The sequence below is a fragment of the Dicentrarchus labrax genome, unplaced genomic scaffold (genome assembly GCF_905237075.1).
Source record: "Dicentrarchus labrax unplaced genomic scaffold, dlabrax2021, whole genome shotgun sequence".
NCBI lineage: Eukaryota > Metazoa > Chordata > Actinopteri > Moronidae > Dicentrarchus > Dicentrarchus labrax.
Window position 1 is genome coordinate 18,823,660 of NW_026136722.1, and position 17,549 is coordinate 18,841,208.

The 17,549-nt window shown below is 38.6% G+C and overlaps 2 protein-coding genes and 1 long non-coding RNA gene across 9 annotated transcripts in view; 2 read left to right on the forward strand and 1 right to left on the reverse strand.

Annotated features, from left to right (window-relative positions):
* Positions 1-755: 755 nt before the first annotated feature.
* The window catches only part of LOC127356638 (nuclear factor 7, ovary-like), a 38,441-nt gene continuing 21,647 nt past the window's right edge, over positions 756-17,549 (forward strand). For 2 of the 6 annotated variants that reach the window (XR_007882022.1, XR_007882020.1), the window contains exons 1-3: positions 756-813; positions 15,129-15,182; positions 15,394-16,884. Coding sequence is in view for 2 of the 6 variants with exons in the window: in XM_051388590.1 (XP_051244550.1) it covers positions 783-813; positions 15,129-15,182; positions 15,394-16,775 (1,467 nt within the window). In the remaining 4 variants the exon portion in view is untranslated. Of the gene's footprint in view, positions 814-15,128; positions 15,183-15,393; positions 16,950-17,549 lie in introns of all 6 variants that reach the window. The other 4 variants (XR_007882021.1, XR_007882023.1, XM_051388590.1 and 1 more) reach the window with 4 other exon arrangements.
* The window catches only part of LOC127356647 (nuclear factor 7, ovary-like), a 38,391-nt gene continuing 21,647 nt past the window's right edge, over positions 806-17,549 (forward strand). The window contains exons 1-2 of one of the 2 annotated variants that reach the window (XM_051388604.1): positions 806-867; positions 1,078-2,553. In XM_051388604.1, the coding sequence (XP_051244564.1) occupies positions 1,095-2,489 (1,395 nt within the window). In that variant the 5' untranslated portion in view covers positions 806-867; positions 1,078-1,094 and the 3' untranslated portion in view covers positions 2,490-2,553. Of the gene's footprint in view, positions 868-1,077; positions 2,569-17,549 lie in introns of both variants that reach the window. The other variant, XM_051388603.1, reaches the window with a different exon arrangement.
* LOC127356710 (uncharacterized) overlaps positions 3,659-17,549 on the reverse strand; it is a 65,408-nt gene continuing 51,517 nt past the window's right edge. Inside the window, exons 3-4 of the long non-coding RNA XR_007882047.1 lie at positions 4,247-4,476; positions 3,659-4,026 (exon numbers count right to left, since the gene is read on the reverse strand). This is a non-coding gene — a long non-coding RNA (uncharacterized LOC127356710). The remainder of the gene's footprint in view (positions 4,027-4,246; positions 4,477-17,549) is intronic.

Genomic DNA, 17,549 nt, shown 5'->3' on the forward strand with positions numbered 1-17,549 from the left:
AAATAAGTGACTTTGACTTAAATGAAGGAACCAGTAACATTATTATTATTATAATTTTTTTATTAAAGCAATAAAACTAAACAGCTGCTTCATTTCCAACACTGGGACCAGGCGACTTTTTATTAAACTGAGAAGTTGTGCGAGTGCTCTTATTCTGAAAATAAGTACAATAATCTGTTTCCTCTGCTGGAATATTATGCAACCATTGTTGTTACTGGTTAAATCAAACTCAATATTAGCTGTAAGATCTTATTAAGACACAGTTAGAAATATTTTCTTAAAATCAGATTCTAATGCAAAACATGTTTGACAAGATTATTTTCAATATGTTTCTTTTTCTGTCACTTATTGTTTTTATTTTATTTTTGTTTGAAAGTCAGCTTTTTGTTTCTATTGTCGACCTTTTTCAGATGTAAAATTATTTCGTTTATTTTCTGATCTTTATGTTTGTTTGTTTTAAATCAATACTGTGTCATTTTAAATTAATTTTTTATCATTTTGAATTGAAGATCAGCAACCAAAAATAATGAAAGAAAAACAAAAAACTGAAAATTAATTTTATTTGTATTAAACCAGTAAATAATCTTACTAGAACTTCCAAAATATATTAGTGAAATATAACTGGACTATATAGAAATGGACTGATTGATTTTCTAATATTTTCTCTTTAAGATAATTTAAAACAAAGTAAAACAGAAATATCAGTGAGAATGAATTTGTTGTGGTCGTCTTTTCTTTGTGACTGATCTCAGAGCAGTGTGACGACAAAGCTCCACCTCTTAATGACATCACCTGAGACCAACCATGAAACAGGTTGTTCCTGTTCAGTTGTCACTGAGGAGAGACACACAGACGGAGAGACAGACGGTAAGATTTACCTTCATTACAAATCTGTGACTTTAACTGAGGGACAACAGTTACAGGACGGAGTACTGAAGTAAACTGAAGTAGTTCAACCTGCTGCTGACTGAAATAAACACTCAAAGACTCAAAGTGAAAGTAACTGATGCAACATTTTACAGCAGGGTGAGGAAACACAACTGAGTTCATGTTTAACGTGCTGTTTGCTGTTTCCAGCTGCACTCAGAGACAAAATGGCTTCCAGATTAGAGGAGGATTTCTGCTGTCCGGTCTGTCATGATGTCTTTAGAGATCCTGTTGTTCTGTCATGCAGCCACAGCTTCTGTAAAGACTGTCTGAAGAGCTGGTGGACAGAGAAACAAACACGTGAGTGTCCAGTTTGTAAGAGAAGATCTTCGAGGGAAGAACCACCCTGTAATCTGACTTTAAAGAACCTGTGTGAGAGTTTCTTACAGGAGAGAGATCAGAGATCTTCAGAGGCTCTCTGCAGTCTGCACTCTGAGAAACTCAAACTCTTCTGTCTGGACCATCAGCAGCCAGTGTGTGTCGTCTGCAGAGATTCAGAAAAACACTCCAACCACAGATTCAGACCCATCGATGAAGCTGCACGACAACACAAGAAGGAACTTCAGGAAACTCTGGAGCCCTTAAAGAAGAAGTTAAAGGTTTGTGAAGGAGTTAAAGTGAAGTTTGATCAAACAGCAGAACACATGAAGGTCCAGGCCCGACGCACAGAGAGGAAGATTAAGGAGCAGTTTAAGAAGCTTCACCAGTTTCTAGAAGAGGAAGAGGAGGCCAGGCTGGCTGCACTGAGGGAGGAAGAGGAGCAGAAGAGTCAGATGATGAAGGAGAAGATGGAGGCTCAGAGCAGAGAGATAGCAGCTCTTTCAGACACAGTCAGAGCCACAGAGGAGGAGCTGAGAGCTGAAGACGTCTCATTCCTGAACAACTACAAGGCTGCAGTGGAAAGAGTCCAGCAGCGCCCCCTGCTGGAGGATCCACAGCTGCCCTCAGGAGCTCTGATAGACGAGGCCAAACACCTGGGCAACCTGACCTTCAACATCTGGAACAAGATGAAGGACATGGTCTCCTACAGTCCTGTGATTCTGGATCCAAACACTGCTCATCCAGAACTCATCCTGTCTGAAGATCTGACCAGTGTGAGAGGAGGAGAGGAACAGCAGCTTCCTTATAATCCAGAGAGGTTTAATTGGTTCTGCTCTGTTCTGGGCTCTGAGGGCTTTAACTCAGGGACTCACAGCTGGGATGTTGAGGTTGGAGACAGTACAGACTGGAGATTGGGTGTGTCAGCAGAGTCTGTCCAGAGGAATGGACTCATACTGTCTGGATTATGGGTAATACGGTTCTATGAAGGTAAATACTCAGCATGGTCATCATCAGCTCCACAAACTGATCTTGTAGTTCAGAAGATGGTCCAGAGGATCAGAGTGAATCTGGACTGGAACAGAGGAAAGCTGTCGTTCTCTGATCCTGATATTAACACACACATACACACCTTCACACACACTTTCACTGAGAGGATGTTTCCATACATTAACACAGGGGATAAAGTCCCACTGAAGATATTACCAGTGAAGGTCAGTGTGACAGTGGAACAGAGCAGTTAGAGATAAAGAGGATGATTATATTCATGATGTTTATTTCTTAAAGAGAAAAGTCTCTGAATTGAACCTGTTAAACTGAAACCTGCTCCTCATTATTCCAATTGAGAACATAATAAAAATAGTGACTTTATCTTAAATGAAGGAACCAGAAACATTCTTATTTTTATTATTTTTCTATTAAAACAATGAAAAACTAAACAGCTGCTTCATTTCCAACACTGGAACAACAATAAAAACCTAATTCTATTTCCTTTTCTTTATATCTTGTATTTTTCTGTTTTATTTTATTGTTTAATTGTATTTCTGTTTTATTATCTGATATTTTCTATCTGGTTTTATTATTCTGGTTGTTTTTATTTTCTTTTTGTTGTTATTTAGTTTGAAATCAGCTTTTTGTTTTTATTGTCGACCTTTTTCAGATGTAAAATTGTTTCATTTAGTTTCTGATCTTTATCTTTGGTTTTCTTTTAATCGATACTGTGATATTTTAAATTAATTTTTCATTATTTTAACTTAAAGACCAGCGACCAGTTTGTGGAAGGTCCGTGTATGTTTTGGTCATTGGATTTTCCTTTCAGAAACGGGTATTAAAAAACAGAAAACGAGTGGTTATTTGATTTTCGTTTTAAAATACAAAAATAAAATTGAAATACAAGGCGTTTTTCTTTTTCATGGTCAAAAAGGGATGAGCGAAATTTAAAAAATGATTCGATTTTCATTTTCTATTTCATATAACAAAAAATAAAATCACTAGAAAACAGAAACAGAAAAAAGGCCTGTTGTTTCATATTCTGAGACCGGATGTTGTCATTAACAGGACGGTGCTGTGGAGAAGAAACAGTAGACTAGTAGACTGCGGTCAATCCAGCCGTGAGTCCGATCCCCGTGGTCAAATCAGCCGCACTTAAATTTAGAGTGTACAAGTATTCTCAGCATTATGGTAAATGCGGAGAAACAGCGTATTTACTTCCGGTTTTCAAAATAAAGGTATTTAGAGCCGTAAGCTATAATTAAAATATGTTACATTAAAGTGTTTCATGCGCCCCTGATGAATAAAAAAACACTTTATATCAAGTATCTTTACTGCACCAGTGTGGAGAAATGCCAAATTAAAAGTCTCATATTTATGCTCCAGAGATTGCTTATTTGACCATATTTGAGGTACTGTAAAAACATATTGCTCAGTGTTTCCTGATATTTATTATAGGTATTTTTTCATTGCTTATGATATAATATTGTATATATGACTTGCATATTACAAACTAAAGGAGATGTGGATGAGTGTGTGAAAGAAACATTCAAAATGTAATGAAAAAGGCAAACAAACTGAACTGAAATAAAACAAATGAACAAATCTTTATTTTTATTCATGCACAGAGAGAGAGAGAGAGAGAGAGAGAGAGAGAGAGAGAGAGAGAGAGAGAGACAGAGAGAGAACAACATTCAACATACAGGTGTCTTAAAGACACACAAACTAAAACATTAAATGGAGCCTATAAAGTTGCTGGCAGGCTCCCAGGTGTCTTCCCAAGTTTTGCCACTGAAAAAAAAGAATGAATGCAAACAAGTGTAAGATCATTGCATATACCACAATATTAGTTTATATCAATGGGGTATCATAGAACAACAAATGACTTAGGATTGGTTTTTCAGAAGCTTGCTACTAACCAGTGTGGAAGTAAGTACATATATATTTATAAAGCATACTGTAAAAAAAGCTTTAAAATCAGCTAATGTGGGTCAAAGTTCTGAGCTCTTACCACGAGGAACAAGGCAGCCAGCTCACTTTTACCTCTTCTCTTCCTGCACACACACACACACACACACACACACACACACACACACACACACACACACACACACACAGAAACATTCCAGCAACCACTGTTAAATGAACTGCTATTTCACTCAGTCAGTTAATTACCTCCTTTAGTTGTTTCTTTTATTTCATTGTAGTGAAATATTTTTTGCTTCTAACATTTTCAGCAGCCTAAAATTATGCAAAAAAAAGAAAAGAAGAAAGAAGGAGACTAAATTTAGAAACAGACTTTGACATCCCCCAGGTGAATACAGAACTCACAGGGGTCAGCACAACCGAAGCAATGGCTGAGCTTCACCCTGGGTTTGAACCACCTTCTTGATCATGATATCTCACCTATTCACTGTTCTTTGATTGTTATTGTGGACCTGGTACACCTTGGTCAAGGTTCCGAGCTAGCTGAGCTGATACTAAAAGGTGGTGTGACATTACTGCCAACCACTGATTAGTCACACGACAGTTGACATCCTGCATAAAGCCTAGATTTTTAAAAAGCCAAACTATCATTAATAGTTAAGTTTTTTTATTCACTCAAAAATGGCAGCCCACAACACCATGCTGTGGTCAACTGACAAAGTCCAGACTTGTCCAGAACATAGCTTCATATCCTCTGTTATGAGTAGCGTAGCTGTTTATGTGCGTAGTGTGTTGTCAGTGTGGCAGTAAATGTACAGTGTAGCTTAGAGTCTGTCAATAAAGAAAGGCTGCAGCTTCTCAAGACCAAAGTAAAGCTTGTTTCCCAACTTCATTGCTCTGACAATCACCTCTGCCTACATTGAGGGGTCCCATCCAAAGTTCTATCTACAGTGGAAAAGAAGTCGAGGACCCAAAACTGAATAGAGTAGAGTTGAGCTGTACAATGCTGACGCATAGAGGAAGAGAAGGAGTGTCCATCTTGTCTCATATGTGTCCACATTAGTTTTTGTTTTATCTCATGAATAATTTATCTTCTACCTGTAGATGAGGACAAGTTAGTGAGTAATCCTTTATGTTTTTTATTGTTACTGATAATAACAGGGATTAGGGAAAAAAACTGTTCTCCGAAAAGTCTTCTGTTTGCATCGCTCTTTGCATGTGTCTGGTTCATTGTGTCTACATGCACACAAACAATATTATCATGCTGCTATCAAGGAATTGCATTGCACATTTAATTTGATGAGTAGGCTGTACCACAAAAACAAAAAATACCTCTCTTCCTCTTTTTCTTCCCTTCACCTGTTGCACTGGTCAAGGAGATAGTAGGTCTGGGAGAGCGGGAGCACTGTGCAGACACACCTGTGACAAAGGTGGATGACTTTAGACACATTACTTAAAATATGGCAGAAGGTGATTAATGCTAACACTCACTTTCAGTCATGGTTTTTTGAGAGGGAGATGCTGAGGCGGTGCTTGGAGGCCGGACAGGGACGAGGGTTAGTGTGTAAGTCTCCTCCTCATAGTCCATTTGGGGATGAGAAGTAGATGGGAGGAAGGTGGAAGAGTCTGGAGGATGAGGAGGAGAAGAGGGTTGGGAGGGAGAGGAGGTAGACTGTGGAGTTGGAGATGGGCTGGGAGCTTCTGGCAATTGCATCCTTTGAGAATCTGAAATAATATAAATATAAATATTACTCACAATGACAGCACATCCCAAAGCATAAATCATAAAAACAGATGTTTGCCTTACTTTTAATAATGCACTCATATGCCCTGCTCATCTTTTCTAAAAAGGGTTTTACAGGCCCGTCCCCTCCAGGGCACATGTAGGTGATCATTTCAGCATTTACTGTGTTCACCCTCTTCTTCTTCTTCCTGATGAACAAAATTGGGTTGTAGCCAAAGGCAGCAAGCTTGCTCACCTGAAATGTACACAATTACACAAAATGTTAACATGGCATTATTATTACACACTGACATGTTACAATTTTTTCACTTTATTTGAATGTTATGTGTGCACCAGTGTTTGCTAATGTCTATAATCTTTTTCAAGGGTTTCTTGAGAGTTTTCTAATGAACTGTAGGTGTGTGTACATACAACATTCTTTCAGACAGAAAAGTGTGGACAGGGTTCTGTGGAGCGCTGGGATGAAGAGAAACAAATGCTATGTTAACAGAGAGTTCACTGTCTCTGTTATTATAGTTTCTGTCTGAAATATCATAAAGCTCAGGAGACAGACATGGCCAAAACAAGTTCTCCCTCCATTTCTTTTTAGTTTAGTTCTTCGGAGATGCAAACACATGCATTGCACCCTCAGTTTAATATTTTGCACTTTCAGTTCAAATTGCATATTAATGCCAAGCATAAGTTGGTCTGGCACATGGACTGCGTGAGCATCTTCATGCTCACCAGCAGCTCAATCAGCAAAAGAGTTGGATGAAGGTTAATAAAGGTCAGCGGGTGTGGTGATTAATAAATACTCTCCCAGCTTGTCACATCACTGTTCTCATAGCTCTGAAACAACTGAGCTAATCAGTTAAACATGATAGCAACAGCTCGGCAAATAGAAATCTTCATCTCAGGAAATGTCTGGATGGTTCAGACAGTCACAACATGATAAATAGTTAATATAATAATATATAAACTGATTGATTATATGATTATAACAAAGACTGTTTTATTTGGAATTCTAATGTATCCCACCTCATACATGGACACATAGTTTAGTAATTAATGATATAATGTGTTTGCGCTGCACTGGTCACAGTATTTAGCCATGATTCCTCTGAGGACTGGAGTTTGAGGGTATGGGTGTCCTTCTGGCTCGTAAAGCAAACTGTTGCTGAAAATGACTGACACCCTGTTTAACTTACTGCTGTCTACAACTTTATTCGTCTGTGTTCAGCATAATCTGTTTATCTGGGACCCAACTCTGGATCATCATACACTATTCTACTTTAATAGCTGTTGGCAGCTCGCACTGTAACTACTAGGGTACCACCACTAATTTGAGATGCACCTGAAGTCATTTGGTTCTGGAACCGGGCCTAGCTCTCTCCTCATTGGTGAAAAATGTGCTATTGATCAGAAAAAAATGCTATTTGGACCACAAGCCCATATGTCAATAATGAGCCAACTCATTTTGAATCTTTAGCTAAATTTAAGGTTAGGGGTGGCTCATATAAAGTGGCAGCATTATGTTTAACAACCTTTAATGAATACAATGGATGCACACATACAACACATCAAAGTCAATACTCACTGCCTTTTCTTTTTCTTTGAATGACTTTTTTTGCAGGAGGCAAACACAGCAGCTGGCACAGGTCTTCTGATTGGCATGATGCTTGCTCCACAATAGGGGCAGCTTCTTGCTTTGGGCTTCGTCATGACTTTGAGAGCAAGATGAATGGAAAAGAAAATAAGAGTGTGACACATAAAAAGAACTAAGTTACAATTGACTGCAAGGGCTGTCTAAATACAGCTAGCAATCTTGATAGCAATTTACCGTTGACCAGCATAATGTGTAATCTGTAAATATACAAACTATATTGTTTTATAGTTTACATTTTTAGGTACATGCTCAAAACATTAACTGTGTTTCTTACCTGTTTCTTCCTTCTACTAAACATTTTCTAAACCTGTGTTTCTCTCCGTTTCCGCGCGAGGACAGTTAAAGTACCCGCGTTACCAAGTCCCGCGAACGAGCCGCGGTGAATGACTTCTCGTCGCTTGCACTTTAAATCATAAAACATAAGAAACAGTATTTCAGTAAAGAGAATTTAAAAATATGTATATATGTAAATTAAAAAAGAAGTCAAAAAGAAAACAGAAAAAAAATATGAAGCGGCTGTAAAACTATGTGAAATAAACATATTTACTTTTTTAAAATATCAATCATCTAGATGAAGTGTAATTACTGATTCGGCTGCACTAAATGTTTGATATATTCAATAGATGTCTGATATTATGACCCTATTTTACAACCCTACTTTGAAAACCGGAAGAACAAGCTAACCCAAATCCACATTTATAAAATAACAGTTAGTATATCTGACATAAGCCAACATCTTTACTTTTTCTTAAAATTAATCACATAGATGGAGTGTAATTACTAATTCGGCTGCACTTAATGTTCGATATATTCATTAAATATATATTTTTACGACCCTATTCTTCACAATACTTTGCAAACCAGAAGAACTACAAACATGGTGCTTATTTGTATCAAGCTTCAAGGCGCTGCACAAGGGAATTGTAGTTTTTGTTTTTAATGGTACATTTCCTAAAAATGGAAATTGTAAATATTAAATTAACAGTATGCTGATAGATTTAAAGGGGTGGGAAACAGATTTATGTGATCAGATTGTAAATATGCAATTGTTAAATTGGTGGAAATTCATTTTGATCATACATGACAGTGCCCCCACTTGGTGACTATATTTATATGAATATAGTCACACAGCTGAAGTCAAGAGCTTTCTGAAACAGTTGGTCCCATGTCTGTAGCCTCTTCTGTTGCTGAATGACAAGCCTTCCAATATGCACTGAGGTCAAGGTTCAGAGGTCAATATTTCACAGTAGGAGCCACTTAAAATCTTCAAACTGACATATGTTACTCATCAGGACGAGGCCTTTCCAAAAATGTCTTTAATTTTGTTCTAGGACAAAGTTTAATTCTCACCTCTGTTTGGTGCCTCTTTCAGGTGTAGTTTCTGAGACCATTTGAGATGAACTCAAGTTTTTGGATTTTTTGCTTATATGTTTGGTAAAAACCTTCAAGGTATTGATGTTTTTCCTAATCACATTCACATTCACATTAACCAGGAACTTCCCACAACCCAGTAGAAAAATCAAACCTTATAGAAGTGATTAAACATTTCAAAACCAAATGCAGAAATAACAACAACCTAATACAAAAACTACAACTGTCATCTCCAACTTAATCCTGACAATGAGCACATACGTTAGTTACTTTTTAAAGCCACATGCTCTGTGTGACCATGTGTCGCACACGGTGCACTGTGATCATGAGCACCACATCTTCCTGTTTTACATTGCATCAGACTCTGAATCTTCACAGCTAATGTCGAACTCATCTGAACTGTCCATTGTGTCCATTATGTCATCTGCTGATGACAGCACATGCAGGTAGTGTTTTCTTGTATGCCGCTGCAGCTCTCTCTTTTCCCACTGGAAGGATGAGGCAGGTATGACCCTTTGTTGCTTTCTCTGTGAGATGTCCTTAAGAAGGGATAAAATATGTCACTATCCAGGTAAATAACACGTCTTTCACAACTTAAACATAACTTTGTGAAACATTTGAATTTAAAAAATTAAGTACAAGGCTGCATTTACTTTGCATGGCGTCTTCACTCTGATGCTGAGACAACTCGGAGAAGACCCTGGCATAGGCTTTGAGAGACTCCCAGTGCTGCTTCATTTCTTTCACAAGGATCTTCTTCTCCTCTTGAAGCCTTCGAACACCCATGACCCTATCGAAGACTTCTTTCTTTGTGCTGAAATCAGCAGAGCCTGTAATACATCAATATGAAAAGTTCAGACCACTGCATATAGCATGTAGCTTCAGAGATCATTTCTGTCATACATATGCACACTTGGTCAGAATGCAAATATGTCCACTGGAACACCTAAATGTAAGAATACTAATGATGAAATGTGTATTCACTAAAGTACTGTGCTTTAGTATAAATTTGAGGTACTGGCACTTTTCTTTTTATGCTACTTTCTTCTTCTACTGCACTACATCTCAGAGGAAAGTATTTTACTTTTTACTTCACTACAATTCTTGGACAACTTCAACTTTTAGTGCTTTAAGGATACTTAACTGATTATACTGAATATTTTACTTGTGATCAGAGTATTTTTACAGTGTAGTATCAGTATTTTTTACTTTGTAAATACACTTTATGCTTTTAAGTAAAGGATATGATACTTCTTCCACCACTAAAGAATACGCACAGTACATGAAATGCATACCACTCTGTGTAATTTGCCAAGGCCAGAGATGTTCTGTGTCCTGAACGCTATCCATGCAACGAGACTGTTGTACTCCGCTACCATGGCCTTTAAAGTGGTCTTCTGTTGCCTTATTTTTCTGCGAATTCTATGTCGGCCTTTGTTGCGGTCTGAAAAACAAAGAAAAACAATAAACCCACATTATATCTTTTAAATACACTAAGTCCATGATCTTGTTTAAATTACAGCTGTAACAACAGAATGACAAGACATTTGCCAAACAGATGGATCATCATAATAGATGTACTTATAATAACTGAACGCAAATCAATATGTTTTGGAGAAGTCCAACACATGAAACATTACTTTTTAGAACTGTATGGACATTGTAATTATGAAGTGAGTTTGGAGACATTTCAGACTGTGATCTGAAAAGGCCTTAAATGCTAACATACCATTTTTCCGATATAGGAGTTGAGCTCTCGTGTTGATGCTGGTTGTGAAGGCCTCAATCTTCTTACACAAAGCTTGTGGTGTGCCTTGATGGTCAATTTCTCCTGACAAAATTGATTGCAGGTAGCATCAACTTCACAAACGACACAAATGTTTCTCCATGTCAGATAATGTTTCACGTTCTTACCATCTGCCCATTCTTTTACTTCTTGCACAAATTCTTCCACAGTATGTTCACCCAGTTGATGCTGGGCTTTCAGGGTTTCCAGGTCCCCAATCGGGATATTGAAAGCTTTAGATGTCTAAAATGACAAAATTATTACCATAAGCTAAAAGTCAGTACGTATACAGTGTACAAATGCAACTCAAATCAGGCAAAAATGTTGTAACTATCATGTATCACAAGCCTATGTGCACAAAACTGTATGTGTGTTTCATTGACCTACACTGTGCCATTGCAGCAAAATAATATTGTTTCTATTTACCTTATGGTATCTCTGGGAAAGTGCAGGAGCCAGGTTTGGACTGCTGGTTCCATCTTATGGCCAGGAGTGTCAGCATGTCGTTGCATCCTGCAAGTACACAGAGATGAGTTCTGTAAAGATTCACTTGTAATAATATAAATGTCTTTTATTCTGTATACAGAGGTACAATTATACAGCACCTGCTTTTGACATATGCTTTGTGGTGACTGATATCCTGGAGAGGAAAGCATTACATTGCTCTACTTCCTCCCCTAGTGTTTTACCAGCACCTTCTTGGTTTGTGCCACTCCATTTGACCTGGAGAGAGGGACCCAAACAGAAACATCAAGGGAATTTAGTACAGCAGAGACCTCAAGCAATGCCCAACAGTCACTTTTATTTCAATTAAAACCCAATTAAAAAATCAAACTGTCACCCTTCCACCAAGTTGTGTGTATATTAGTGGTAAACCTCATGAGTAATCTTGCTTACCAACAAACATACACAGACAGGTGCAAAAGAATATCCTTAACAAAAGTACATGTGTCAATTAAGGGCTGTTCACATCAACAACCATAACAATACAAATGTTAAATAATCTGTTAAGTGATAGTTAAACATTACACATCTATATGCATCATTTATAGGATTGCAAGTCATTTGATAAAAATGTACTGTATTATACTAACCTCACATTTGAAGTCATGCGCTTTAGCATGTACAAACATATTAAGGGCAGCCAGCAAGACATCATGCCTGCACACTGCCAGCTCCAGTCCCTCCTCATCCACCTTACTGATTGATCTTTGGGAGGTCTCTCTGGCAGCTGACCACTCCCCACCACAATTGTTCCTTCCAGTGACCTACATTGTGGAAAATCATAATTGACAAATAATCTCATCAACAGTCATTACAGGGAACAATTATACATTTCTCTTAGGGGACAAGGAACAGATAAGTGTTAGCAGATTAAGAACAATTAGGTATACAGGTAGATATCACAATACATGGGAGTACTGACAGACTATGAATTATAATATTATATTGAGATATAAATTGAAGACTGCTATTACATGTTTTTTTTTGCTGTGGATGTGATCCACAAATCTGGTCACATCGTCATCTTTTGCAATGAAGACACCGTCAAAGATGGCCCGCACCTGAGATCTAAAAAAACAACAAGAAATAAAAAGGCTTCAATGTTTAAAAGGATAGTTGAGTACTCTGAAGTGGGATGGTATAAGGTACTTATCCATAGTAAGTGTGTTACCTACAGTACACAGTGTTCAGACAGCCCTTTTCCTTGGCACTAAATTGTCTCAACTGCATATTTCTACATCTAACCCCAACTACAATCCTGGATATTGGGTTTTTTCAGGCGGGCCTTTTATATGTGGCTAAAACACATTTTTCTGCTTCTCCACAATAGAGGCAGGGGATGGGTGGCGGTGACCATTGTCTGCTGTAGGTAACACACTGACCATGGATAAGTACCTCATACAACCCCACTTCAGAACACCTTAACTATCTTTTTAACATGTCATACATCGAAAGGTTATTTGTTGTATAAAACATAACTATCTATCTGTACATTATTGTATACCTTGCAGTACTTTTGAAGCGGTAACGCTTGCGGTTTCCATCCACTGAGACAGAAAGCATTGCTGGGGTACAGGCAGGACAGATGAATTTCTCCTCCTTGCAGGTGGAGTCAACCTCATATTGTACAGCAGCCCATTCAAAAAAAGCTTTTTTGGAAGCTGTCTGATGTTACGACCCAGCTCGATTTGGGGAGCAGTAACATATAATTGGAATTGGAAAAAGAGATGGAATACAACAATTGACAGGTTCAGGTTAAAATCAGGAGTTTTAATTAATTAAGGAGAGTATGCTTGCACAATAAAATACAACAAAGGAGAGGCTATACAGGTGCTGACAAATAACTAGTACACAAATGAAAATAACTGGATAATGCTAAAGAACAAAAAGAGATCAGCACCCATAAGCTTACAAACTAGAAACAAAACCAAACTAGCAATTACTGAACAACTTAAAGGGTCACAAAAGATACAAAGGCACTGGCTGAATCCACTCAGACATCAGCCAGGCAACACTAGAAAGTACAAACACTAACACTAACACTAACACTAACACTAACACTAACACTAACACTAACACTAACACAATGGTGTGCAAACGACAGCTAGGCGAACTGATCACTGGTTCACAGCCGCCCTGAACTGTGGACACACAAGCTATTTAAGTGCAGCTGGTGTTGATTGAAGTCTCCTGATTGGTAGCTTCAGTGGACTTTCAGCCACACCAATCACTGAAGCCAGGGGACAGCAACCAGGAAGTAGGCGGTCTCTGCTCCAGAAGGACCAATCCTCAACAGGGAATCATATGAAACACCATAATGAATATACACTAAAGCGGCGCATGTAACACTGATGAGATCTTCCCAGTCTATGTAAAAAGAAAAAGCACAAAACAATTTTTTAAACAAAGACCTTTCCATTTCAAAACACAAACATATAGAGAAATACTTACACGGCCAAAGCGAGCAGTCCGCTTCTCAAGCATTCTTAGATATGCCTGAAAAGACATCCCAGGTGATGCCATCTTCATGTCTTCAAACGTATAAAACAGGTCTGTCTCATAAATTGTTACAAAATGAAGGGTGGCAGGCCAGTATCCAGTTTTTATTAGGTCATCAAGTCCTGCAGTCCAAGTTGCCTGGCATCCCTCGCAGGTCAGCTCCGGCATGTTGAGATCATACCGTCCTACAAGGTAATATTTACATTTACAACCAGCCATTTGTTGCCATACTCTCCTTGGCCAGCATACTTAGCATGCAGCAGCATATATTTGTCTAACACTTACATTTGTTTTAAAGATACCTGTATGCAATCAACATTTATACGATACAGTACAGTTTTACTATTTCATTTTTTGGGTGGGGCGTGGGTCTTCTTTTGGGAAAGAGGCTCCAAGACCACCTACATGAAAAATGTAACTCATGTTAGCCAAATCATGCTTGCAGCAAAAAGTATTTCTTTATTTTTCAGGATTTGAGATCTATCAGAGATGACACATTGATCTGACCTGGTGGTATTGAGCTTCAAACTTTAATAAATAACATTTTGGTGTACTTTACATATTTATGGGCAACTGATGGTACTGTAGTCCATTGACAGTGATGCACATTATCCCTGCCACTGGCCTACACTGACATTCAGGACTGAAACCATTTTAAATATCTAGAATATAAATTACTAACCATGTCTGGATCCAAGTTAAAGGGTTCCCGTATCCAACGTGCGCGTCGCGTCGGAGAAGATGACGTCGACACGCAACGGCAGAGAAATCAAAAATAAAAGCTGATGTTTAAGAATTTGATTAATAAAATATGCATTTATGTATATAGTAATTGAGCAACTAACTCAACTAACCTAACGTTTAACTTTCCTTTATCCTAATAACGCTTCTACAGGATGTGTATTTATGAAATAGAAATCACTAGTGTCTTTAGTATTAACGTTACTCTTGCTGGTAAAATATTCTCTTCTGGCTTTATTTTGAAAGTGCATATTTATTTTGCTAATTCAGTCCACCCGGATGTGGGTAAATGTGTTGTTGTGTTGTTGCTAACTTGACAGTGTCACGGTTATCACAACGAACTCTAATGCCAAAAATATCTTAAAATGTTGGTTTTCCACTGAAAAGAAAATGCAGACAGAAATCTGACAGTCACGTGACTGCTCTGCTCGATAACACACCTTCTGTACCTGCTGGGCTTGAATAGTATTGGATCAGCCAGATGAATGGGTGATAACTGCCTCCTGCACCTTCCAGTAGGTAGAGTAGACCCCTACTGGCCCCTATCTGTGGGAGGATTGTATTGTAGGATAACGCTTATTCAATGGTATGATAACAGTCAAATCGGGTGTCTCAGAGCAGTGTGATGACAAAGCTCCGCCCCTTAATGACATCACCTGAGACCAAACAGGAAACAGGTTGTTCCTGTTCAGTTCTCACTGAGGAGAGACACACAGACGGAGAGACAGACGGTAAGATTTACCTTCATTACAAATCTGTGACTTTAACTGAGGGAGAACAGTTACAGGACGAAGTACTGAAGTAAACTGAAGTAGTTCAACCTGCTGCTGACTGAAATAAACACTCAAAGACTCAAAGTGAAAAGTAACTGATGCAACATTTTACAGCAGGGTGAGGAAACACAACTGAGTTCCTGTTTAACGTGCTGTTTGCTGTTTCCAGCTGCACTCAGAGACAAAATGGCTTCCAGATTAGAGGAGGATTTCTGCTGTCCGGTTTGTCATGATGTCTTTAGAGATCCTGTTCTTCTGTCATGCAGCCACAGCTTCTGTAAAGACTGTCTGAAGAGCTGGTGGAAGGAGAAACAGACACGTGAGTGTCCAGTTTGTAAGAGAAGATCTTCGAGGGAAGAACCACCCTGTAATCTGACTTTAAAGAACCTGTGTGAGAGTTTCTTACAGGAGAGAGATCAGAGATCTTCAGAGGCTCTCTGCAGTCTGCACTCTGAGAAACTCAAACTCTTCTGTCTGGACCATCAGCAGCCAGTGTGTGTCGTCTGCAGAGATTCAGAAAAACACTCCAACCACAGATTCAGACCCATCGATGAAGCTGCACGACAACACAAGAAGGAACTTGAGGAAACTCTGGAGCCCTTAAAGGAGAAGTTAAAGGTTTGTGAAGGAGTTAAAGTGAAGTTTGATCAAACAGCAGAACACATGAAGGTCCAGGCCCGACGCACAGAGAGGAAGATTAAGGAGCAGTTTAAGAAGCTTCACCAGTTTCTAGAAGAGGAAGAGGAGGCCAGGCTGGCTGCACTGAGGGAGGAAGAGGAGCAGAAGAGTCAGATGATGAAGGAGAAGATGGAGGCTCTGAGCAGAGAGATAGCAGCTCTTTCAGACACAGTCAGAGCCACAGAGGAGGAGCTGAGAGCTGAAGACGTCTCATTCCTGAACAACTACAAGGCTGCAGTGGAAAGAGTCCAGCAGCGCCCCCTGCTGGAGGATCCACAGCTGCCCTCAGGAGCTCTGATAGACGAGGCCAAACACCTGGGCAACCTGACCTTCAACATCTGGAACAAGATGAAGGACATGGTCTCCTACAGTCCTGTGATTCTGGATCCAAACACTGCTGGTCCAAAACTCATCCTGTCTGAAGATCTGACCAGTGTGAGACGAGGAGAGGAACAGCAGCTTCCTGATAATCCAGAGAGGTTTGATCGGTTCTGCTCTGTTCTGGGCTCTGAGGGCTTTAACTCAGGGACTCACAGCTGGGATGTCGAGGTTGGAGACAGTACATTCTGGTTTGTGGGTGTGTCAGCAGAGTATGTCCAGAGGAAAAGAAAGAAACTGTTTGGATTATTGGTAATACGGTTGTATGGAGGTAAATACTCAGCATGGTCACCACCAGCTCCATCAACTGATCTTGTAGTTCAGAAGAAGGTCCAGAGGATCAGAGTGAATCTGGACTGGAACAGAGGAAAGCTGTCGTTCTCTGATCCTGATACTAACACACACATACACACCTTCACACACACTTTCACTGAGAGGATGTTTCCATACATTATGACTGGGGATAAAGTCCCACTGAAGATATTACCAGTGAAGGTCAGTGTGACAGTGGAACAGAGCAGTTAGAGATAAAGAGGATGATTATATTCATGATGTTTATTTCTTAAAGAGAAAAGTCTCTGAATTGAACCTGTTAAACTGAAACCTGCTCCTCATTATTCCAGCACTGCAGGAACAGACACATATTATTAAATATAATCAAATGTTCTGGTATTAAGCAAATTATTAGGCAATTGAGCTGAATTCAAGAATTTGTGCCCTAATTAGCAAAACAAATCTTACAATAAGACACAATTCCTTCAAACACAATAACAATAGTGACTTTGTCTTAAATGAAGGAACCAGAAACATTCTTATTTCAATCATTTTTTATTAAAACAATGAAAAACTAAACAGCTGCTTCATTTCCAACACTGGAACAACAATAAAAACCTAATTCTATTTCCTTTTCTTTATATCTTGTATTTTTCTGTTTTATTTTGTTGTTTAATTCTATTTCTGTTTTATTATCTGATATTTTCTATCTGGTTTTATTATTCTGATTGTTTTTATTTTCTTTTTGTTGTTATTTAGTTTGAAATCAGCTTTTTGTTTCTATTGTCGACCTTTTTCAGATGTAAAATTGTTTCATTTAGTTTCTGATCTTTGTGTTTGGTTTTCTTTTAATCAATACTGTGTCATTTTAAATTCATTTTTCATTATTTTAACTTAAAGACCAGCGACCAGTTTGTGGAAGGTCCGTGTATGTTTTGGTCATTGGATTTTCCTTTCAGAAACGGGTATTAAAAAACAGAAAACGAGTGGTTATTT